Here is a 24,167-nt window from a genome sequence, read left to right as displayed (position 1 = left end):
TGACGATACCAGCTCCTTCCCTTTCAATGCAAAGTCTGCCTCAACATTCACACAGAAAGGGTCCTTCACAAATCTCATCACTTCACTAGAGATGCTGAAATCCTCAAACCTAGTGGCAAAGTTGTTTTTCAATGAATCAATAAACCCTGACATCACCTCAGTAATTTGCAGGCCAGATTTCCTCAATGTGGGGAAGTGGAGCATCTTGGCTGGACAAAGATCAGCAGAGAAGAGTGAGAGCTTTCTTTGAAAAGCATGAAGTTTCTCCACAAGTTCTGCGACTGTTTTATCTCTGCCCTGCAACTCCATGTTAAGTTGGTTCAAATGATGGAAAACGTCACTCAAAAAGCAAACAGCGGCATTAAACTCATCATTTTCCATCAGAGACAGAAACTTGCCAGCTTTTTTCAATTTTGAAGACCGGAGAAACACCAGAATCTCCTCTTTTAGTTCACAAAAACGTTTCAAAGCGTTTCCTTTGCTAAGCCATCTAATGTCATTGTGAATGAGCAAATCTTTATATTCAGCAGACATGTCAGTCAACAGCTTGCGGAAAAGTCGGTGCTGTAAACTGGAGGTACAACGGATGAAGTTTATGATTGCCATAACAGAGTCCATGGTCTCTTTTAACTCACCACTGAGCTTGGCACACAGGAGGCTTTGGTGGATGAGGCAATGCAGAGATCTCACCTGCGGAGCCGCAGCTGCCATCCTGCCGGCGAGCCCCTGATCCCTGCCCGCCATCGAGGGCGCACCATCCGTCACCAACATGTTGACGCGTGCCAAATCCAAGTTGTTCTCCTCAAAGAATGAAGCAATTTTAGTGAAGATAATCTCACCGGTAGTGTGCCCCTCCATGGGAATTAGTCCAAGCAGATCCTCACGAAAACATTCCCCATCAAAAAATCGCACATAGAGGCACAGCTGTGCAACATCACTGTTATCAGTCGACTCATCCACGGCCAAAGACATCACCTCGGCCTTCCTCAGCTTGTCCAAAAGCGTCTCGAAAACGTCCGATGCAAGGGACTCGACTCTCCTCATATTTGACGTGTCAGAAATTGGAATTTGCTTGATCAAATCGATAATGTTTTTTCGGGTTTTCTCATCTGTTACCACCTCCTCAATGGATGCCAGCATACACTCCTTGACTGTCTCTGAGTCTGTAAACGGCTTTTTCTTTTTGCCCAATATCCATGCCACTCGTAACGACGCCGCAGTTGCTCTCTCTTGATCTGTACAGGCCCGAAACAAAATGCGACGTCTTTGCTCGTAACAAGATGTAAGCCCCGTTATCTTCTGCCCCCGAGCAGCAGAGCCCGGAGGGAAAGTAGCATCAAAGTTAGCATGCGTTGTCTTGAAATGCCTTCTCAAATTATACTCTTTGCACACGGCAAGGCACTCGTTGCAGATTAAACACACAGGATTCGCATCAACGGCAATAAACGCGTATTTCTCTGTCCATTCACTGTTGAACTGCCTGTTCTCTGAGTCAACTTTTCTTTTTTTTAAGGTAGTGAGAGACATTTTTCTTGTTAGCCAAACTTTGCGCTTGGCTTGAAAGAAAGTCAGAGCGCGGCACTAGAGCGCGAATGGGCGGCTTTGATTGGTCATGTGTGGTTCCCCAAAATATATGTCCGGCCGAAACAGGTAGATATTCTACCTGTTTTGCCACCATGGCTGAAAGGGGTGCATACCGCTACTGCCTCCTACCGTACGAAAGAATGTACAATTAACCATAGTCATGCGATGTATGAGACTACCCATATGTAATAACTACACTTCACTCCACGGGCCTGTACAAAATCCCTCAGGGGCCGGACCCGGCCCTGGGGCCGCCAATTGAATAGCCCGGGTCTAGTGGCTAGGATTTGGCGCTCTCACCGCCGCGGCCCGGGTTCAATTCCCGGTCAGGGAATGGTCAGGACTTGACAGATACAGGTGTTACATTTAAAAGAGAAAGTTCCTGGACTAGTTTTGGTTGATTTAGATTTGTCAAATTCTTCCTCATTAGTTTAAAGCTAACCCCAACACTTTTAAAGAGTACCATTTCCTTTAAATCAGACCCCCGACAGCAGATGTATCCTTTTGTCATCATTGATGGGTCATAAACACTTCATCCGCCTCCATCTCAATGACAATTATTTTCATTTTTTCAAGCAGTAACTAAACCCCTAACCAACATTTTTAACTGAAAAACAATGTACTTGAGTGTCAAATAATGTTATTGTTGGATTCACGTCCAAATTTTGACATTTTAGTGCAATGCAAAGGTGCATAACAGATTGCTTTCTGCTTACCTGGAGCGACACAAAGCAGGGGGGGGCCAACTAGTCAAGGAACAGCAAGAGACTTGGTATTCAAGACTACAAACTGACTATGTGACAGATGTGTAATCTATCATGTCCTGCCTTCTGAAGCTCTAGCCAGGAGCCATTCCTCGCCTAAAACAATATGAGTCATTCCAGTAAGAGAAAGGAAACTCACATATACAAAGATAAATTTAATAAACGTGATTCCCTGATGGTCTAGTGACTAGGATTTGGCGCTCTCAACGCCATGACCCGGGTTCAATTCCCGGTCAGGGAATAGTCAGTACTTGACACGCTGTACAAAAAAACTGTGATTTTACATACATTTTCCTGTTAACTTTACAGATTATTTCTATTTTTTTTAAATACAGAAAAACACCAATAAATTACAAAAATAAACTGTGAATTTAAGGGACAACTAGCACGTGTAAAACCACCTGTGGGAGTGGAACATGGATGTGTAGAGATGGGCTTTCAAACAATGCACCTTTTGACATTTTGACATGTCACAGTGGGAAAAGCAAAGGTGTAAATAAAAATGAATTATGGCTTAACTCAAGTTACGTTTTTACAGTAGACATAAGGCATTACAAAGTCAAGAAACTAGGTGTTGATAGTGAAGGGCAAATGAAGCTTTGGTGAAGCACTGAACCACTTAGAGGAATTGGTTTGAAAATGGGTTCATTACTAGAAGCTTCAGTAACAGCGACCTCGCCTGGTGAAGGGCCAAGGCTGCATCCAAATGATCCTGACAAGACAGTGGACAGGAGGCTTTAGACTAGTGACACTCACGTGTACTAACAATGGGATAGCATTCTTTTTAAAATAAAGATTGATGGATTTGTGTATTGTTTTATTGGGTATTAGGTAAAGAGTGCTTGGGGAAACAGAGGATGTGCTTGTGTAACTATGGCTGGGGGGTATGTGGGACAGGGACCACTGATCAATTTTTATTAAGGAACATTATTTTTTCCACATTATTGGACTTATTGGAAAACTCTGACTGTTGTTTGTGCATATGCACCAAAACAAGATTTTGTAATATTCTGCCTTCTTGGAGACCTTGAATAGAGTCCTGTATGGGGCTCCAGTACTCCATAGTTCTGCTGGGGGACTTCAACGCACACGTAGGCAATGGTGGAGATACTTGGAGAGGCTTGATCGGGAGGAACGGCCAGCCGGATCTGAACCAGAGTGGTTGTCTGTTGTTGGACTTCTGTGTTAGTCATGGATTGTCCTTAACAAACACCATGTTCAAACATAGGGTGCTCATAAGTGTACGTGATGTACGTGATGATTATCATTTTGGCCATAATTGTGCAGCACTAACTCAGAGTTCTGCATTCATAATGGACTGGAGGAAACGTAGTATTGGTTGAATGTACTTTTAGATAGATAAATAGATACTATAGATAGATAGATATATACTATAGATAGACATATACTATAGATAGATAGATAGATAGATAGATAGATAGATAGATAGATAGATAGTGGATACGATAGATAGATACTATAGATAGATAAATACTTTATTCATCCCGAAGGAACATTTAGTGGCAAGACAACATAACATGAACACATATTCACACATATACACATAGTGCACTCTCTTAAAATATTAACACTTCTTTGAACCTTTTTATGTTACTGTACTTTATTATTGATTTTTTTTCCAGTTTCTTGTAAAATTTTGACTATTTTAGGATTTTCTTTATGAAAAATTGAAGTACTGTGAAGTGAATTTCACAGTAAAAGAATTAATGCTTTAAGAAACAAGCCGAGTCCGAGGCTGCTAGCATATAAAACTCCTCTCAAACTGACTAAAAGCACGGAAAGATTATGTTAAATCAGACAACACAGCACAAATTAGAAGAGAGATGAGACTTTAACGCTAGCAGTTAGCCACGAAGCTAATAGCGGAGCTAGTAGTTAGCCACGAAGCTAACGGCGGAGCTAGTAGTTATCCACAAAGCTAACAGCGGAGCTAGACGTTAGCTCCGTGGCTAACAGCAGAGCTAGAAGCTATAGCCACGAAGGTAACTGCGGAGCTAGCAGAGGAGCTAGCAGTTAGTCATGAAGCTAATAGCGGAGCTAGCAGTTAGCCAAGAAACTAATTGCGGAGCTAACAACGGAGCTAGCCTAGCGTGTTAACGCATGCGCCGCTCGGGCTTCTATTCGCTTATTGTTCGCACGCACTCTGGCTGCCGTGTAACAGAGCACTTATTAAGATATTCACCTGAACACGTGCAGGTTCACCTGGAGCTCTGTCTCCGAAAAAAATCACTTAGGAACTCAGCAGCAAACAAAACACAGCTATCCCGCCGCCAGCCCCAAACTTCCGGTTTACCTTAAGTCAGGGCTTTTCAGATTAAAAGTCTAAAAGACAGAAGGCCGCCGCCTTCAGGTCATGTAAATAATCACTACTTTTAGCGTGTATAGAGCAGCATAACTCCACCAGACTCCATGTAAATAATCACTACTTTTAGCGTGTATAGAGCAGCATATCTCCACCAGACTCCATGTAAATAATCACTACTTTTAGCTTGTATAGAGCAGCATATCTCCACCAGACTCCATGTAAATAATCACTACTTTTAGTGTGTATAGAGCAGCATATCTCCACCAGACTCCATGTCATTAATCACTACTTTTAGCGTGTTTAGAGCAGCATATCTCCACCAGACTCCATGTATATAATCACTACTTTTAGCGTGTATAGAGCAGCATATCTCCACCAGACTCCATGTAAATAATCACTACTTGTAGCGTGTGTAGAGCAGCATATCTCCACCAGACTCCATGTAAATAATCACTACTTTTAGCGTGTATAGAGCCAGCATATCTCCACCATAATCCATGTAAATAATCACCACTTTTAACGTGTATAGAGCAGCATATCTCCACCATAATCAATGTAAATAATCTGGGGTCTCATTTATAAAACTGCAGTTAGGATCCTTGCTGAAAGTGTACATACACCCAAAAGCCAAAAATAAATCAGATTTATAAAACCGTGTGCATGCTCATCTATGTAATATTCTGTTCATAAATCACATATTACCTACAAGTGTGCACATGTGAATCAGCCTATTATCCCTCTCTGTACACGCCCATTTTTAATTTTAATACTATGTTGATATTTAAAGTATAACTTGTGTATATTTCAACCTGAAATCTATCCCCTGTGGTTCTGTATGCAGTAGTATTTTGAAATACATTCTTTAAGGGGCAGGAAAACAGAGTAAAGACTTTCAAAGTGGAGTGATGTGAACATTGAGTTAATATAAACATTTATCATTACTTAAACCATAATTTCATACAATCATAAGTCAAGAAATGTACTCACGATATTAACACATACAAACACACACACACACACACACACACACACACACACACACACACACACACACACTTACTTTCTACATTTTCAGGATTTTAAATATTAAAATAATGTTTATGAAAGAAAAGTTCAGTTATTGTTATTACTACACACGTCAGGTTGATTTAATTATGTATACTCTATATTACATATTATTTTGTAGTTTTTCCGTTGTTGTTTTTTGTAACCGTTAAATAATTTATTTTGAATGTGTTCAGTGTTACAGTAAAAATACAGTTTTTTAAAATCTGTTGACCTACTTTAATTCTATTGGTTGCTGTTAACTTCCCGTCCAATCAGCTTTCGATGTGAGGGCAGAGGGGCGGGCCTTCGGCGGTGACGAGGAGAACGACCGTTATCCGTGATGATGAAGAGAATCAGTTATCTTTATAACGCTGACTCACTGAACCGGACAGAAGGTAAACATCCATATATTCATCCATTTCCATATGTAAACATATGGAAAACTATGTGTACTTTTTTTCATTTCCATATGTAAACATATGGAAAACATACACATGTGTGTGTGTGTGTTAATATTGTTTTACATCCATACAGTTGGTAAAAGTTATGATACCAACGGCTGTTAGCATCGTTAGCCCGCTAGCATCGTTAGCATCGTTAGCAGTTAGTGTAGCACAAGCTAAAGTCCTTGTGGGTGACCAGATGTCCCCGGTTTCCGGAAACAGTCCCCGGTTTTGGTGACCTGTCCCCGGAAATGTCCCCGGTTTTCACTGTGACTGACAGACCTGAAATAGGAATGAAAGAAAGAAAACACTGACCCAACTGACCTAACTGGCTCTATTAGCCTACAAGCTAGCACTAGCTTGTAGGCTAATAGAGCCAGTTAGTAGTTGTTTTAAGTGAGTGAGTGAAACCATAGACAGTTAAAGAAGTGGACCAACAGGTCCCGTTGCTCTGGACGGAGACCAGTGAAGTCTATTAGAAGCGCTTTCCCGGTGATGCTTAGCGTTACTGCGCAGCCTCCAACTGAGCTTGACGACGTAAATGTGACGTGAGCAACCTGTCTGAAAGTTGTAACGGTACGTACTTAATTACTGCTAACTAACATGCTAGTTAACATTAACATAGGCACAGGCTAATTACTGCTAACTAACATGCTAGTTAAAATTAACATAGGCACAGGCTAATTACTGCTAACTAACATGCTAGTTAAAATTGACATAGGCACAGGCTAATTACTGCTAACTAACATGCTAGTTAAAATTAACAGACACAGGCTAATTACTGCTAACTAACATGTTAGTTAACATTAACATAGGCACAGGCTAATTACTGCTAACTAACATGCTAGCTAAAATTAACAGACACAGGCTAATTACTGCTAACTAACATGTTAGTTAACATTAACATAGGCACAGGCTAATTACTGCTAACTAACATGCTAGTTAACATTAACAGACACAGGCTAATTACTGCTAACTAACATGCTAGTTAACATTAAAATAGGCACAGGCTAATTACTGCTAACTAACATGCTAGTTAAAATTAACATAGACACAGGGTAATTACTGCTAATTAACATGCTAGTTAACGTTAACATAAAAGAGACACAAAAATACAGTTAATCAACATTGTATCGTCTTATAGTCTAAGACAGCGGGGGGGCAGAAGGTTACTTCCTGGTGTGAAGCAAAAGGTTTCTTTCTATATGTGAGATGCCAGACTTGACCTAATCATTTCTTTAGAGTGGGGGGGGGGACAATAGGGCCGTCCTGATCTACTCTTCACTGAGACAACAGATGATAATTAAACAGCTTGAGATGGAGCATTCACCACTGAATTAAATCAAATCTTCTCAACCCGACTGCAGCATGCTTTAGCATAAATACATTGTTTTTAACTTTTCATAACTCAACACTGTCAACGGGCTTATCTGCTAACGTTAGCTACCGACAGTTAGATTTTTTTTGTTTTGTTCTTTTACTGTAGAAGAAACGCTCTGGCTTGTTTGTTTTCTTTAAACCAATCAGAATAGTCGTGGGCGGGGCTGAGCTCTGGATGCAACGACTTTGGCTCTGCTACATAGTCTCAGGAAGGAACTGTTCACCCTGATAGAAGAAACACATGTGCATGTTGACAGAGAGCAGACACACACACACACACACACACACACACACACTCTATTTCAATGTGCTGCATCCATGGCTTATCAGTCTGTGTAACATTACTTCGTCCTCAGCAATCCTGCTCCAATCACTCCCAACACATCCCAGTTAGATATAAGATGGCTAATGTTAACATATTCTTTGGGAATCTTTACAGTGATTCCCTTAAAGAAGTCTTTTTGAACTTTCCATTTTTACACAGGAACATCTGGAGATGTTCTGCTAAATGAAGTGTGGTTGGTCCAGGCTACTGTGCATGTAGCTTGTAGCTCCAGTTAATGACTTTTGGGCCTGACATTTTAGTAGTTCTTTCAGTTTGAATGTAGGAGATACTTGACACTCTGGAGTCCTATGGATTGGTCCCCTCATCAGCCCTTGCATGGTCAACTAGAATTCACTCACACCTCCCATTAGTTCTTCTAACCCTTGTATTATTATCTCTGCATGTCCCCCCCCCCTCCTTGGGTCTACCAAAAGCACCTTCAGCAGACGGCAAGCTGGCGACCAGAGCAGGAAAGGAATGCAAGAAGGAGGAGGAAGAGGAGTATGTGGTGGAGGAGGTTTTGGACCGCAGAGTGGTGGAGGGAAGAGTAGAGTTTCTGCTGAAATGGAAGGGGTTCTCGGAGTAAGTATGAGTCTATAATATTAATACTTGGTGTTCTTGGTCCTGATACTGTTGTGGTCCGCTGTCCTCCCCCAACCTTTGGCCTACTTCTCCTCTGTGTTGCTGTGTCTCTCTGGCTGGCTGTGAGGGCGTTCCTGCCAAGGGGGCGTGGTTACTATCACCTGTTCATCATCCGCTCAGCTGTCACCCATCATCTCATCAACTCCTGCCATTCATAAGCCCGGGCTAACCACCTCGTCGGCGCCAGATTGTTACTTACTCTTTCGTGGTAACTTGGCTCTCAGTTTTTGTACTGCAGTTTATGCTCTCAAGTTTCTCTATTTGTGTTCACCGTGTCTTCTCTGCCTCTCCACGCAGGACCCTCCAGCTGCCTTCCACTATCCCTCCGACCGGTCATCTGCTCTCTTGGATTCACTACTACTATCATTAAAACCCTTTTCATTATCCTGCCGTTGTATCTCTGTGTTCTGGGTCTCACAGTTCACAACAGATACACTGCGTGTATATATATCATTATCATATAACTCAATGCATTTCCTTTATTTTCATGACTATTTACATTGTAGATTATCACTGAAGGCATCAAAACGATGAATGAACACGTGGAATTCTGAAAAGTGTGAAATAACTGAAAACATGTCATATATATATTCTAGTTTCCTCAAAGTACCCCCCCTTTACTGTGATTACTGCTTTGCACACTCTTGGCATTCTCTTGAATGGTAGTCACCTGAAATGGTTTCCCAACAGTCTTGAAGGAGTTCCCAGAATGCTCAGCACTTGTTGGCCCTTTTCCCTTCACTCTGCGGTCCAGCTCTCCCCAAACAATCTGGATTGGGTTCAGGTCCGGTGACTGTGGAGGCGTAGCACTCCATCACTCTCCTTCTTGGTCAAATAGCCCTTACACAGCCTGGAGGTGTGTTTGGAGTCATTGTCCTGTTGAAAAATAAATGATGGTCCAACTAAACGCAGACCGGATGGGATGGAATGTCGCTGCAGGATGCTGTGGTATCCATGCTGGTTCAGTATGCCTTCAGTTTTGAATAAATCCCCAACAGTGTCACCAGCAAAGCACCCCCACACCATCACACCTCCTCCTCCATGCTTCACGGTGGGAACCAGGCATGTAGAACCCATCCGGTCACCTTTTCTCCGTCGCACAAAGACACAGCGGTTGGAACCAAAGATCTCAAACTTGGACTCATCAGACCAAAGCCCAGATTTCCACTGGTCTAATGTCCATTCCTTGTGTTTCTTGGCCCAAACAAATCTCTTCTGCTTGTTGTGTCTCCTTAGCAGTGGTTTCCTAGCTACTTTTTGACCATGAAGGCCTGATTCAGTCTCCTCTTAACAGTTGTTCTAGAGATATGTCTGCTGCTAGAACTCTGTGTGGTATTCATCTGGTCTCTAATCTGAGCTGCTGTTAACTTGTGATTTCTGAGGCTGGTGACTCAGATGAACTCATCCTCAGCAGCAGAGGTGACTCTTGGTCTTCCTTTCCTGGGGTGGTCCTCATGTGAGCCAGTTTCGTTGTGGCGCTTAATGGTTTTAGCCGCTGCACTTGGGGACACATTCAAATTTTCCGGACCGACTGACCTTCATTTCTTAAAGTAATGATGGCCACTCGTTTCTCTTCACTTTGCTGATTGGTTCATGCCATAATATGAATTGTAACAGTAGGGCTGTTGGCTGTGTATCAACCTGACTTCTGCACAACACAACTGATGGTCCCAACTCCATTAATAAGGCAAGAAAGTCCACTAATTAACTCTGAAAATGCCCACCTGTGAAGTGGAAACCATTTCAGGTGACTACCTCATGAATCTCATTGAGAGAACACCAAGGGTTTGCAGCACTATCAAAACAGCAAAGGGGGGCTACTTTGAAGAACTAGAATATAAGACATGTTTTCAGTTATTTCACAGTTTTTTGTTAAGTACATAATGCCACATGTGTTCATTCATAGTTGTGAGGCCTTCAGTGATAATCTACGATGTAAATAGTCATGAAAATAAAGGAAACGCATTGAATGAGAAGGTGTGTTCAAACTTTTGGCCTGTACTGTATGTGTGTGTGTATGTAAATAATGTACAGCATAGATTGCAGCATTGTATCATGCCCTCAAAGGATCAATGGATTGTCTGAAAACAAAGTATGAGGAGATGTTCTTCTGTCTGCACTCACCTTTCCAGTGAGGATAACACATGGGAGCCACAAGACAACCTGGACCTGGACCTTATTGCCGAGTACCTGCAGAAACACAAGGAGACGGAGGAGAAGAAGAAGAAGGAGGGCAAGAGGAAAGGTGTCAGGGAGGAGGAGGTGAGTTAAGGAAAGAGGGTACTCCAGACTGAAGAGTACCAGAAATCTAATCTCAATGTTAATGAATGCACACAGAGGGTTTCACAAATGTCTTTTAGGATTTATATATAAATGACTCTCGTCATTACAATATGCACGTGCATATTACATACATACATACATACATACATGCAAAATAGTAAGACTAGGCAATTCCAATTGCTTTGGCGAAAGAGAGCGGATGACAGTTGGCTTGAGTCCAGTAGAGCAGACGGCTCTGCAGAGTCGCGTAATTACGACTTCATGACTTTTCATGAACAGCTGAAGGAGCGGCGGTGTACATAGCATAAACCTTGTTGTGCGTCTGCTCTATACCGTGGCAGGGCGCCATCAACATATCAACACTAAAAGACTGCGGCTGGGTCTCAGTGGTAGAGCGGTTGCCTGCCAATTGGGAGGTTGGTGGTTCAATCCCTGCAGTTCTATGTCAAAGTCAAAATCACTGAACCCTGAGTACAGGGTGTACTTGTACAGCAGCCTCGGCCACAGTGTTGTTATGTGTGTGAATGGTTCCTGTATTATGTAGAAGAACTTTGAGTAGTCGTTGACACTAGAAAAGTGCTATAGAGAACAGTCCATTTATCATTTTAGTCCAAAGAGAACTCGGGTATCATGGCCAAGTTTTAGTCAAACCATTTTTGTCTTTTTTTAAATATTTTTTACACAGACACATGTTAGATAAGAGCCAGGGCTCCTGGGCTCTACAACACGTTGTTGTGCGGCTCAGGCAGAGGGACCGCATAGTTAGCTAACGTTAACTTTTCCCAGACAACGGTGTTGGATTTGCTTTTTTTGCGGACTAAACGCTGCTCTGGCTGCTCTCCTAACGTCTTTACTCGTGCTGAGTTATTAAATTCCACTGGATGCCCCCCTGACTGCTGAGAGGTTTTATGGCTTCGGGAAGGGCAGATGTGCGCATGCGTGTGTCATTCAGAACACTAGACAAAATAAGAGTGTTCTTCAATACAGAACATTTTTTTCTCGATTATAATATATTTGTGATCGTTGAAGTCAAAATCTAAATTAAAATCAAAATTCAAATAATTGCACAACCCTCACTAACGGTAAACATATCCTTTGGGAATCTTTACAGTGATTCCCTTAAAGAAGTGACCAGGCCGGCCTTGTTGTACCATCAAAACGTCTTTCTGAACTTTCCATTTTCACACAGGAACATCTGGAGACGTTCTGCTAAATGAAGTGTGGTTGGTCCAGGCTACTGTGCATGTAGCTTGTAGTTCCAGTTAATGACTTTTGGGCCTTACATTTTAGTATTTCTTCCAGTCTGAATGTAGGAGATACTTGACACTCTGGAGTCCTATGGATTGGTCCCTCATCAGCCCTTGCATTTTCTCCATTCAAACAGAAGATTTTAATCTAGTAAAACGCGGTCAACTAGAATTCACTCACACCTCCCATTAGTTCTTCTAACCCTTGTATCATTATCTCTGCATGTCCCCCCCACCCTCCTTGGGTCTACTAAAGGCACCTTCAGAAGATGGCAAGCTGGCGACCGGAGCAGGAAAGAAGAGCAAGAAAGAGGAGCCTGCAGCAGTGAAAGAGGAAGAGGAGGAGGAGCCTGCAGCAGTGAAGGAGGAAGAGCAGGAGGAAGAGGAGTATGTGGTGGAAAAGGTTTTGGACCGCAGAGTGGTGAAGGGAAGAGTAGAGTTTCTGCTGAAATGGAAGGGGTTCTCAGAGTAAGTATGAGTCTAGAATATTAGTGATTAGTGTTCTTGGTCCTGAGATATATAATATATTTACATATTGCAAATAAGTGTCAGCATGGTATTATGCCCTCAAAGTTGAAGGTTTGGTATTTTGACACTAAAGTGCAGACCCACAAATGACCTTAAATAACCTTACAAGATGGCAATAGAAAAAAGGAATAATAGGAATGATAATTAGAGTGAGAATTAATTGTCTAAAAACAAAGTGTGAGGAGATGTCTGCACTCACCTTTCCAGTGAGGATAACACATGGGAGCCACAAGACAACCTGGACCTGGACCTTATCACCGAGTACATGCAGAAACACAAGGAGACGGAGGAGAAGAAGAAGGAGGGCAAGAGGAAAGGTGTCAGGGAGGAGGAGGTGAGTGAAGGAAAGAGGGTACTCCAGACTGAAGAGTCCCAGAAATCTAATCTCAATATTGATGAATGCACACAGATGGCTTCACAAATGTCTTTTAGGATTTATATATTATACCGTAATTCTGGCTATACAAGTTTTATTTAGCAAAAACAACAACCTAAAACAAAAGGTCAAAGGTCAACTGGTGCCCCTCATTGCAAATGCCTATCAGGAACAATGGTTCCAATTTACTTTACTGGAGTAGATCTGTTCCAGCAACATGAAGACAACACGGTAACCCCTACAGATACCAGTGAAAGCTAAAAATCTGTGGGAAAATGTTACATTTACAACTTTCCCGGCACAAAAAATCCCGGATGATCCCCAATTTGTTACCGGCTGGCTAAAGGCTGGCAACAAAATGGAGGCCACACATAAATTGATCAAAAGTAGTTTATTTATCACAAACTAACCAACAATGGATGCATGGATTCCCATAATGCAACTCCATAATAGTGATGTTGGCAGATAATTAACCCTCATGTCGTCCTCGGGTCAAAATGACCAGTTGTCCTATATCAATGTTCTTTTTATCCATCCATCCATCCATCTTCATCCGCTTATCCGGTATCGGGTCGCGGGGGCAGCAGCTCCAGTAGGGGACCCCAAACTTCCCTTTCCCGAGCCACATCAACCAGCTCCGACTGGGGGATCCCGAGGCGTTCCCAGGCCAGGTTGGAGATATAATCTCTCCACCTAGTCCTGGGTCTTCCCCGAGGCCTCCTCCCAGCTGGACGTGCCTGGAACACCTCCCTAGAGAGGCGCCCAGGAGGCATCCTCACCAGATGCCCGAACCACCTCAACTGGCTCCTTTCGACTCGAAGGAGCAGCGGCTCTACTCCGAGTTCCTCTCGGATGACTGTGCTTCTCACCCTATCTCTAAGGGAGACGCCAGCCCCCCTCCTGAGGAAACCCATTTCGGCCGCTTGTACCCTGGATCTCGTTCTTTCGGTCATGACCCAGCTTTCATGACCATAGGTGAGGGTAGGAACGAAAATTGCCCGGTAGATCGAGAGCTTTGCCTTCTGGCTCAGCTCTCTTTTCGTCACAACGGTGCGATAAACGGAATGTAATATCGCACCGGCTGCTCCGATTCTCCGACCAATCTCACGCTCCATGGTCCCCTCACTCGCGAACAAGACCCCAAGGTACTTAAACTCCTTCACTTGGGGTAAGGACTCACTCCCCACCCGAAGAAAGCACTCCATCGGTTTCCTGCTGAGAACCATGGCCTCAGATTTAGAGGTGCTGATCCTCATCCCAGCCGCTTCACACTCGGCTGCGAACCGATCCAGTGAGTGCTGAAGGTCACAGACCGATGATGCCATCAGGACCACATCATCCGCAAAAAGCAGCGATGAGATCCCAAGCCCACCGAACTGCAACCCCTCCCCGCCCCGACTACGCCTCTATATCCTGTCCATAAATATTACAAACAGGATTGGTGACAAAGCGCAGCCCTGGCGGAGGCCAACCCTCACCTGGAACGAGTCCGACTTACTGCCGAGAACCCGGACACAGCTCTCGCTTTGGTCATACAGAGATTGGATGGCCCTGAGAAGGGACCCCCTCACCCCATATTCCCGCAGCACCTCCCACAATTTCTCCCGGGGGACCCGGTCATACGCCTTCTCCAGATCCACAAAACACATGTAGACTGGTTGGGCATACTCCCAGGCCCCCTCCAGGATCCTTGCGAGAGTAAAGATCTGATCCGTTGTTCCACGACCAGGACGGAATCCGCATTGTTCCTCTTCAATCCGAGGTTCGACTATCGGCCGAACCCTCCTTTCCAGCACCTTGCAGTAGACTTTACCAGGGAGGCTGAGAAGTGTGATACCCCTGTAGTTGGCACACACCCTCTGGTCCCCCTTTTTGAAGAGGGGAACCACCACCCCGGTCTGCCACTCCTTAGGCACTGTCCCAGACTTCCACGCAATGTTGAAGAGGCGTGTCAACCAAGACAGCCCCTCCACACCCAGAGCCTTCAGCATTTCTGGACGGATCTCATCAATCCCTGGGGCTTTGCCGCTGTGGAGTTGTTTGACTACCTCAGCGACTTCCACCAAGGAAATTGACGACAATCCTCCATCATCCTCCAGCTCTGCCTCCACCAAAGAGGGCGTGTCAGCTGGATTCAGGAGTTCCTCAAAGTGCTCCTTCCACCGCCCTATTACCTCCTCAGTTGAGGTCAACAAAGTCCCACCCTTACTGTAAACAGCTTGGATGATTCCTCGCTTCCCCCTCCTGAGGTGGCGAACGGTTTTCCAGAAGTACCTTGGTGCCGACCGAAAGTCCTTCTCCATGTCTTCTCCGAACTTCTCCCACACCCGCTGCTTTGCCTCTGTCACAGCAGAGGCTGCAGCCCTTCGGGCCCGTCGGTACCCTGCAACTGCCTCCGGAGTCCTCCGAGACAACATATCCCGGAAAGACTCCTTCTTCAGTCGGACGGCTTCCCTGACCACCGGTGTCCACCAGGGTGTTCTTGGGTTACCGCCCCTTGAGGCACCTAAGACCCTAAGACCACAGCTCGCGAGTTGAAAGTCCGTCGGACAGGGGCCTCCTCCAGACGTTCCCAGTTTACTTGCACTACCCGTTTGGGCTTACCAGGTCTGTCCAGAGTCTTCCCCCACCCCCTGACCCAACTCACAACCAGATGTTGATCAGTTGACAGCTCTGCCCCTCTCTTCACCCGAGTGTCCAAAACATACGGCCTCAGATCAGATGAAACGATTATAAAATCAATCATTGACCTTTGGCCTAGGGTGCTCTGGTACCACGTACATTTATGAGCATCCCTATGTTCGAACATGGTGTTTGTGATGGACAATCCATGACTAGCACAGAAGTCCAACAACAGACAACCACTCTGGTTTAGATCAGGGAGGCCGTTCCTCCTAATCACGCCTCTCCAAGTATCTCCATCATTGCCCACGTGTGCATTGAAGTCCCCCAGCAGAACTATGGAGTCCCCTCCTTCAAATCCTTAATTATGTGAATTATGTAAATCAAATCCTTAATTATGTGAATTATGTAAATAATGTATAATAACATTCCTTTATGTAAATACCGTACGTATCCAATTCCTTATATTTCTTTATTTCTTGTATTTCTACTCTATTTATAATATTGTGCAACTACAACACAGAGTTTCCCTTCGGGGATCAATAAAGTATTTCTGATTCTGATTCTGATACTGGAGCCCCATACAGGACTCCATTCAAGGTCTCCAAGAAGTCCGAATACTCCGAACTCTTGTTTGGTGCATATGCACAAACAACAGTCAGAGTTTTCCCCCCCATCACCCGCAGGCATAGGGAGGCGACCCTCTCGTCCACCGGGGTAAACTCCAACGCAGCGGCACTCAGCCGGGGACTTGTGAGTATCCCTACACCCGCCCGGCGCCTCACACCATGGGCAACTCCGGAGTAGGACAGAGTCCAACCCCTATCCAGGAGAACGGTTCCAGAGCCGAGACTGTGCGTAGAGGTAAGCCCCACCAGATCTAACCGGTAGCGCTCCACCTCCCGCACAAGTTCCAGCTCCTTCCCCCACAGAGAGGTGACATTCCACGTCCCCAGAGCCAGCCTCTGCCGCCCGGTTTTGGTCCGTCGAAGCCCCTGACCTTCGCTGCCACCCATGTAGCAGCGCACCCGACCCCTTTGGATCCTCCCACAGGTGGTGGGCCCATGGGCTGGAGGGAGAGGTGCCACGTTGCTTGTTCGGGCTGTGCCCGACCGGGCTCCGTGGCAAACCCGGCCACCAGACGCTCGCTCACGAGCCCACCGTCTGGGCCTGGCTCCAGACGGGGGCCCCGGGCTTCCTCCGGGCGGGGTCTCTCTATCCCTTCCTTGCTCAACCATCGAAGTCTTTGAAGTCTTTGAACCATTCTTTGTCTGGCCCCTCCCCTGAGACCTCTTTGCCATGGGAGACCCTACCAGGAGCACAAAGCTCCAGACATCACAGCCCTCAGGTTCATAGGGACACACAAACCTCTCCACCACGATAAGGTGATGGTTCCCGGTTCTTTTTAATTACCCAAAATAACATGATTGATTCCACACAACGCTCTTTGCCAAGTACAAATCTCTACTTTCATTCATTTTGGGGTGTCTTATTCAATTCTATAGCATTTGGAGAAAACGTTGAAGTGTTTTTGAAATAGTATTGAGTAAAGGTTGACATATTCCCATCTGTGATTATCATCAACATCCATTCCTTTAAGTTTATTCTAAATAATTCCTAATTTCTGCTTTTCGTACTCAAACATTAATTATAATTTCCTATAAATGAGGTTTATTGACCATAAATTCCAAAAATAACTGTAAAGAAGTAAAAGTTAATAAGTTGGTGTAATGTATTGTTAAACATCAAAAAAGTGACAAAAACTGAAGAAAAATTTAAAACATTCATACAAAGCCTTAAAAAAGGGTTAATTTTCAATTTGAACGGGAAGACAACACAAGGGTTAAGAAAAGTATTGCGTCAGTCAAACAATGTTCCATAGACATGCTCTAAATGTTGTTTCTAGTTTATGATAGAGCTCTACAGCATGGCACCTCACTAACTCACTCTCTTGGTTTTTCTCTGTTGATAGAAACGGAGAGGAAGAGGAGTCAGACGTCACCGCTGTCAGCAGTGTGACAAATCCTTCACAACATCAGGATATTTAAAGATTCATCAGAGAGTTCACACTGGAGAGAAACTGTACAGCTGTGATCAATGTGGGGCAGCTTTTTCTCAGAGTTGTGACCTTAAAAGACACCAGCGCATTCACACTGGAGAGAAGCCGTACAGCTGTGAACAATGTGGGGAAACATTTTCTCGGAGTGATAGCTTTAAAAGACACCAGCGCATTCACACTGGAGAGAAGCCGTACAGCTGTGAACAATGTGGGGAAACATTTTCTCGGAGTGGTAGCCTTAAAACTCACCAGCGCATTCACACTGGAGAGAAGCCGTACAGCTGTGAACAATGTGGGGAAACCTTTTCTCAGAGTAGTAGCCTTAAAAGACACGAGCGCATTCACACTGCCTCGTTGTGAACATGTTTCAGAGCCAAGCTGTTTCCTCCTCCTAATGCCCTGATAGCTGTGTTGTTATATTCTGATCTTCTCTCCACATTGAAGGCTGACCAGCAGTAACTTTATCTTCTGAGCAACATGTATGTTATTGTGGATCAGCTGGACTGTTTTCTGCCTTTCCTCAGAACTCTTTACCATTTAGGCACCAGATTCGGTGCCTGAACCCATCCTTTTAAAAATATATTTTTTAAATGAATGTGAGGAAAAAAAGGGAGCACAAAAAGACAGTCAGCAACATTTAAGAACGGCTTGTTTATTTCTATATGGTCCAAATTAAATGTAAAAAAATGTAATAATAATCCAGTAAATTGCTGCTAAACAACCACTAGATGGAAAAAGGCAGCCCTGTTATTTCAGTACCACCGAAATGAGGCCCCAAAATCCCCGTTACTATTCGGTCCGACCGGGTGTTAAGGCACCGGTGCCGTACTAGCACCGGGTTTCGGTACCCAACCCTAACCACAATGTACCCACCGTGGGAAGGAGAAGGCCCAAAGGAGAAACATTAAGTTGTTTAAAGACATGTTTGAAACTTTTTTTATTTCGGTTTTATTTTGTAAAAACCTTTTTCTCATCTCTAGAAACATACACATTTTTTTGGGCTGACAGGATGTCAGTGTAATTTTCATTTTAGGAATACATTTTTGTCACCCTTATAATGTAAATTGGTTCAAACAGTCCTCTCATCATTACCAACACACTAGAAGTTGGCCATTTTTAATTGTACGCGTTGTTGTTTTGTAGTTCAACGTCATGTTTTCCTACTTTGTGGAATTTCATTTAATAATCTTTGACGTTTCATATTTACTGTAACTGAATGTGGTTTTAAATCCGTTGAGGTCTGTTCAGACCAACTGCCATGCTTTGCTTGTTTGCAAGACATGATGTCTCTCTCTTTCTCATGCACGCAACAAACTCTCTGGGCAGGCAAAACAAAGAAAGGAGAGGTAGCCTTGGTCCTCATGACATCATAAAGGGAGGATTCCAGATTGGTCCATTTGAGCATTCATTTTCTCAAAGGCAGAGCAGGATACCCAGGGCTTGTTTTACATGTAACACCATTTCTAACCACTGGGGGACCATAGGCAGGCTGGGGGAACTCATATAAAAGACCTCGTGAAGTGACATTTTCATGCCATGGGACCTTTAACCTCTCCTTGAGAGAGAGTCTGCGTGTAGGTTTATGTTTGTATTGTACTGCTAAAATTGCCTAAACGTTTAATAAGGGCAATAAAGTGCAATTTGTTTACCTTTTATGAGTGTAAGCCTTTTTCTCAGCTAAAAGAAAACAAGGTGCTCTTCTGAAAATGCAAAATCTAAATCAGTTCAGCCATGACTCTTAAGTGGTTGTGTATGCCAGATTTAAAGTGATTCCCTCTAGGAGTTCAGAGATATTGCATTCACAAGAATCGGATGGACAGACATGAGGACAAAGTCACCTTAAACCTTTGACCTCCAAAATATCAATTGATAAATTTGAAGAAATTCCCTCCAGAAATTTCTTCCTCGCTCCTGTGTTATCACGTTGACAAGAATGGGAAGTGCGTACGTATGTGGAAATGGACGGACGACCCTAAAGCATAATACTTCTGGCCACGGCTGGCGGCAAGACAAAACTAACTAGAGAAAAAAAAAGAGGTGGGGTTAGACAGTGTTCAGCCCTGACAGAATAGAGAATGTTGTTAAAGTTTCTGTACAGCAGGAGAGGAGTTGTTTTGGAGAGTGAGACTTTGTTGAGACAAAATAACGACAGCTGTGCAACTGAGTCAAGGTTTAGAACATGGTGAGATTTAATTATTCCCTGCAGAGAATAACCAAGTGGGAAGACAGTTTTCACAGAGTTAACGCAGTAACAGTGTGACAACCTCTTGCAAAATTAAAACAGTAGCATCCCCGTCTTATATCCTGTTTCCCCTAGAGAAGATTTTTTTTCCCCATTACATGGTCTACACTATTTGCCGCATCATGGACTCTAGACGTCACAGGCGGGGCTTCCAGAACCTCATGGACTGGGAGGCTGACGGTCCTGAGGAGAGGTGCTGGATACCTTGGCGTCAGATCCTGGACGCGGACCTACTCCTGGACTTCTGTAGGCTCCATCCTGGTGCTCCTGGCAGTCCGCCCGGTTGCATTCGTCGGAGGGGAGGTACTATCATGACTCCAGCGTCATGACTTGGTGTTGCCGGTGTTCTGGGTATCACAGCTGATTCTCTACTACACACACCTGCTGTCACCTGCAGTCTGCACACCTGGTCCTGATCACCACCTCTGCTCCATTTAAACCATGACCTGACATCCATTCCCTGCCGGATCGTTAGCGTAATCATTTCATCCGTCAACTCCAACTACATTCCTGGACCTGCACTGTCCTCCTACCACCCATTCTATCCACTGTCTACCTTCCGGACTGACCCGTTGCTACACTGCTTTTTTTCAATAAATACTCACCTTATTATTCATAAACACCTTGTCCTGATCTGCTTCTGGGTTCCTGTTTTGACTTATCGTGACAGCATCAATGATCTCTTTCCATTCCACATTCTTCCAACGGCCTAATGCATTTTTTAGGCTGCCAAATAGGACACAAGTTACTGCAAATTTGTTTGTGGTAGTAGTTTATTTGAACATGTAAAATATTAAAATAAAAAAATATATTTACATACATTCATGCATACATATATATAATTAAAATGACAGATCAATAAGGCCATGTACTTCTCAGCACAATCTTCCAAAATTGAAAGTCACTCAAACAAAACAATTCCCATGTTCAAAAAGAAGTAGGAAGAAGTTCATAAACAACTTATCAAGTCCGACCCCCTTTCTCTATGTTTATCCTTTAGTAAATACAAAATCTTATGCTTCACTTATTACACATCATAGACACAGATGCATACATACATACCTTCACACATTTACACGGTTTGTGTTTCTTTTCTTCCCTTTGTCCTTCTTTCTATACCCTCTATCTATAGCAGATTAAATAATAACAGTTTCAATCTCCACCTCTGAAAAGTGCCGCTTCTTAGCCGGATTACGTCTCGCCTTGTCATTAATTGAATGGGCGAGGCCTCAAAACCGAGAATATATTGGGACGTGATATTTAAATTACGATCGTTTCCAGCCGCTGCATTTATCAATGTACGATCATTCTTACCCTCTGATTGGTGTGATACGAACGTTTCATGGATTTCACATGAAGCCTTTCGTAAGAGGATTTCTGCGCTCATATCTGCGCTGGTTTCTACGTTAGGTTGATAAATGAGGGCCATTAGCTCTAAGGATGTGCTTCAATACATAACTGAAGTGGACACATTAATGGGTGGCACTATGGTGAAATTTGTTTACTTTGTCATAAGCTAAAGCCTTTTCCAAGACAAAAGAAATCAAGGCGCTCTTCTGCAAAAGCACAGCTGGAGTGCTTGAGAGCACTTTTGAGGTGCAGTGTGATTTTCGGCTGAGATACTTCGGGTGTGTTTAGGTTTGAGCCCAAATAGTCGTTGAACGACAAAGACAAGACAGCAATCAGGCGGTGGAACCGGGGTATTGAAGTCCCGTCCATGCAACCGATGGATATGATCAAAACCTGTATACAGCCCAACCCCATCACTGGAAAGTCAGCATTACTACAGGGTCCTGACAGGGTAGTGGATGTGTATATGTGAAAATGGACAGTTAACCGCCAGAACATGATTTTCCTCGAGAACATTACTTTTCATGGTGCTGTCAACGACTTTTCCAGCAGTTATATCATGATTCATCTCACCATGGAAATCAGGTTGATGGTCATAATCTCTTGATGCATCATCCTTTTAAAGTGTCTACCATTGTGTCGGCAGCAAAACAGAGCTAGCAGAGGATGGTTTAAATCCATCAATCTCTGGGTTATGTACCCAGGACTCTTCTGCTCCATTCTGCTGAAATTCACCCCAGATGGGACTCAAACCCACAATCCCAAACTTAGGAGGCCAGTGCCTTATCCATCAGGCCACTGGTGATTTACATGCACCAGTTTCACCAGTTCAGGAGAAATACATATACAGTTCTCGAGCCATAATGAAACAGTAACCTTGACCTTTGCTCTCCGAAAACGAAATCAGTTCATCTGCAAAATGATTATGTATGCCAGATTTAAAGTGATTCCCTCTAGGCGTTCAGAGATATTGCATTCACAAGAATCGGATGGACAGACATGAGGACACAGTCACTTTGACATTGAACCTTTGACCTCCAAAATCTCATCAATTGATTTTGAAGAAAGTCCCTCCAGGGGTCCTGTGTTATCACATTCACAAGACTGGGAAGTGCATTTGTATGTAGAGATGGTCGGACAAACCAAAAGCATAATACTTCTAGCAACAGCTGGCGCTGAGACATAACAAGAGAGAAAAAAGAGGTGGGGGAGACAGAGTCAAGCCATGAGAGAATAGAGAACTACAGACAAAAGATGTGAAATAGTGCCAAGTGTGACCAGAAGAACTATAAAGGACAAATTTTTTCAAGAAGTCTTTATCGTGCTCACATTGGCACTCATTTATGAAACATGCCTACTACCTAAAACAGGTTAAGACGGGCGTACGGCGATTTCTACGCAAAGTTCGGCATTTATCATTTTGAACGTGAGCGTAGGCTGCGAAAAAATCTCATGTCTGGTCTGACCTCGTGTACGCAAGTTTACGCAGACACTGTCATCACATTTAAGAGTAAACATAAAAGTCTCCTTTTTGATAAAGCTTATAGTTAGGGAGTGAAGAGTCGCAGTGATCACCTAGATCGGCGGGGGAAGGTGTATAGCCGCAGACATGGCACTCCTTCTCTTCTCTGCTTCTCTTCAGAGTCGTCAGATTAATTTACCATATAATCAATAGTATAATAAAACTAGAGGAAGGTGGTGCAGTACAGCTCGATCCAGCAGCGGAGAGTTCTAGCCCGACCAGGCTCCTCTCTTTACCCTGTCTCTCTTAGTTACGCTGTAATAGTTTTAGACTGCCAGGGGACTTCCTTTGACACACTGAGCTCCTCTCTCCTTTATCTTTCCATTTGTGTGCATCCATGTCCCAGAAGTGCTTGTTACCAACCTAGCTCTGGCGTGTCATTCCCCAGGGTCTTTTGTTCTTTTTCCCCCAGCATGTTTCCTTGGATAAGGGAGGTTTCAAAATCATGCTTGCAGCTGTTGCCGTTGTCCTGCTACGAATCATGCAATGCCTTGTTACATCCTGCTACGCTGCGGTGCCTTGTGATACTGTGAAGTGCCCTGCTATGTCATGAACTACTACAAACTACTATTTCTAGTCACTGTTCCATTATCTTTTACTGTGACTGTTATTGCCAGTCTTCATTTTAAACCCAACCGGCCATCTATCAGAGGTTTCTTCCTAAAAGGGATTTGCCCAGAGAGCAGTGTCCAGCACTGCCCCAACTGGGAGCTATACGAAGGAGACAGGATATTACTTCTCGCTTTTAAAAGGTATGGTGTTATGTTTGGCAATGATGCTCAATACAGGAAACATGACAATGCATAATATTTGTTTTTATTTTTCAAGTTTGTCTTTTAAATTGTCGTTAGTGGCCACAAGTGAACAGTTCCTTTCTGCCTTTGACCGACATATTTAGGCTTGTATTTCTAGCCCCTAACCTTGATTAGCAGAGCAGAGTGGTGCAGGGAACAGTGCTGGGCCCATAACCCAGAGGTCGATGGATCGAAACCATCCTCTGCTATGTCCTAGGCATTGTATCTGTAGTAAGTTTATTTCTAGTCTGTTGATGTTTAACTAAGCAACTGTTGCTGCAAGTGTCTCAAGTGAAATGTCTGCACCTGCTAAAGGTTTAACTTGATAGCATGTGAAGTTTTTTTCATCCATAAAAATAGAAACTACAGTGCTCATACCTGCTGTAACACCCATAAAAACTGGAGCATAAAACGTTAAATACATTACACTGCAGTTAAAAAATACTGTAAATAGTACCATGTATGTTTAAAATGCTTGTTGTGCTGTCTACCAGTCAGATTACCACAGAAGGTAATATCTTAGCAGCTCTTTTAAAGACTCTACCATAATACCTGCTGGAGATGCCAGGTCCTCATACATGTAAAGCATGCGCTCTACCACTGAGCTACATCCCCTGAAGATTTTCAGATTTT

At 43.7% G+C, this 24,167-nt stretch overlaps 1 protein-coding gene across 1 annotated transcript in view; it reads left to right on the top strand.

Moving 5' to 3' along the window:
* The window catches only part of LOC116687662 (zinc finger protein 723-like), a gene marked incomplete at both ends in the record, with an annotated part of 71,912 nt that extends 53,947 nt beyond the window's left edge, over nt 1–17,965 (top strand). Inside the window, one exon of the mRNA XM_032513203.1 lies at nt 17,656–17,965. Coding sequence (XP_032369094.1) covers nt 17,656–17,965 — 310 coding nt within the window. The remainder of the gene's footprint in view (nt 1–17,655) is intronic.
* Between the last annotated feature and the right edge of the window lie 6,202 nt (nt 17,966–24,167).

Source organism: Etheostoma spectabile, chromosome 4, assembly GCF_008692095.1.
Source record: "Etheostoma spectabile isolate EspeVRDwgs_2016 chromosome 4, UIUC_Espe_1.0, whole genome shotgun sequence".
NCBI lineage: Eukaryota > Metazoa > Chordata > Actinopteri > Perciformes > Percidae > Etheostoma > Etheostoma spectabile.
Note: the sequence above shows the minus strand (reverse complement) of the source record. Positions and strands in the feature narration are given on the sequence as shown.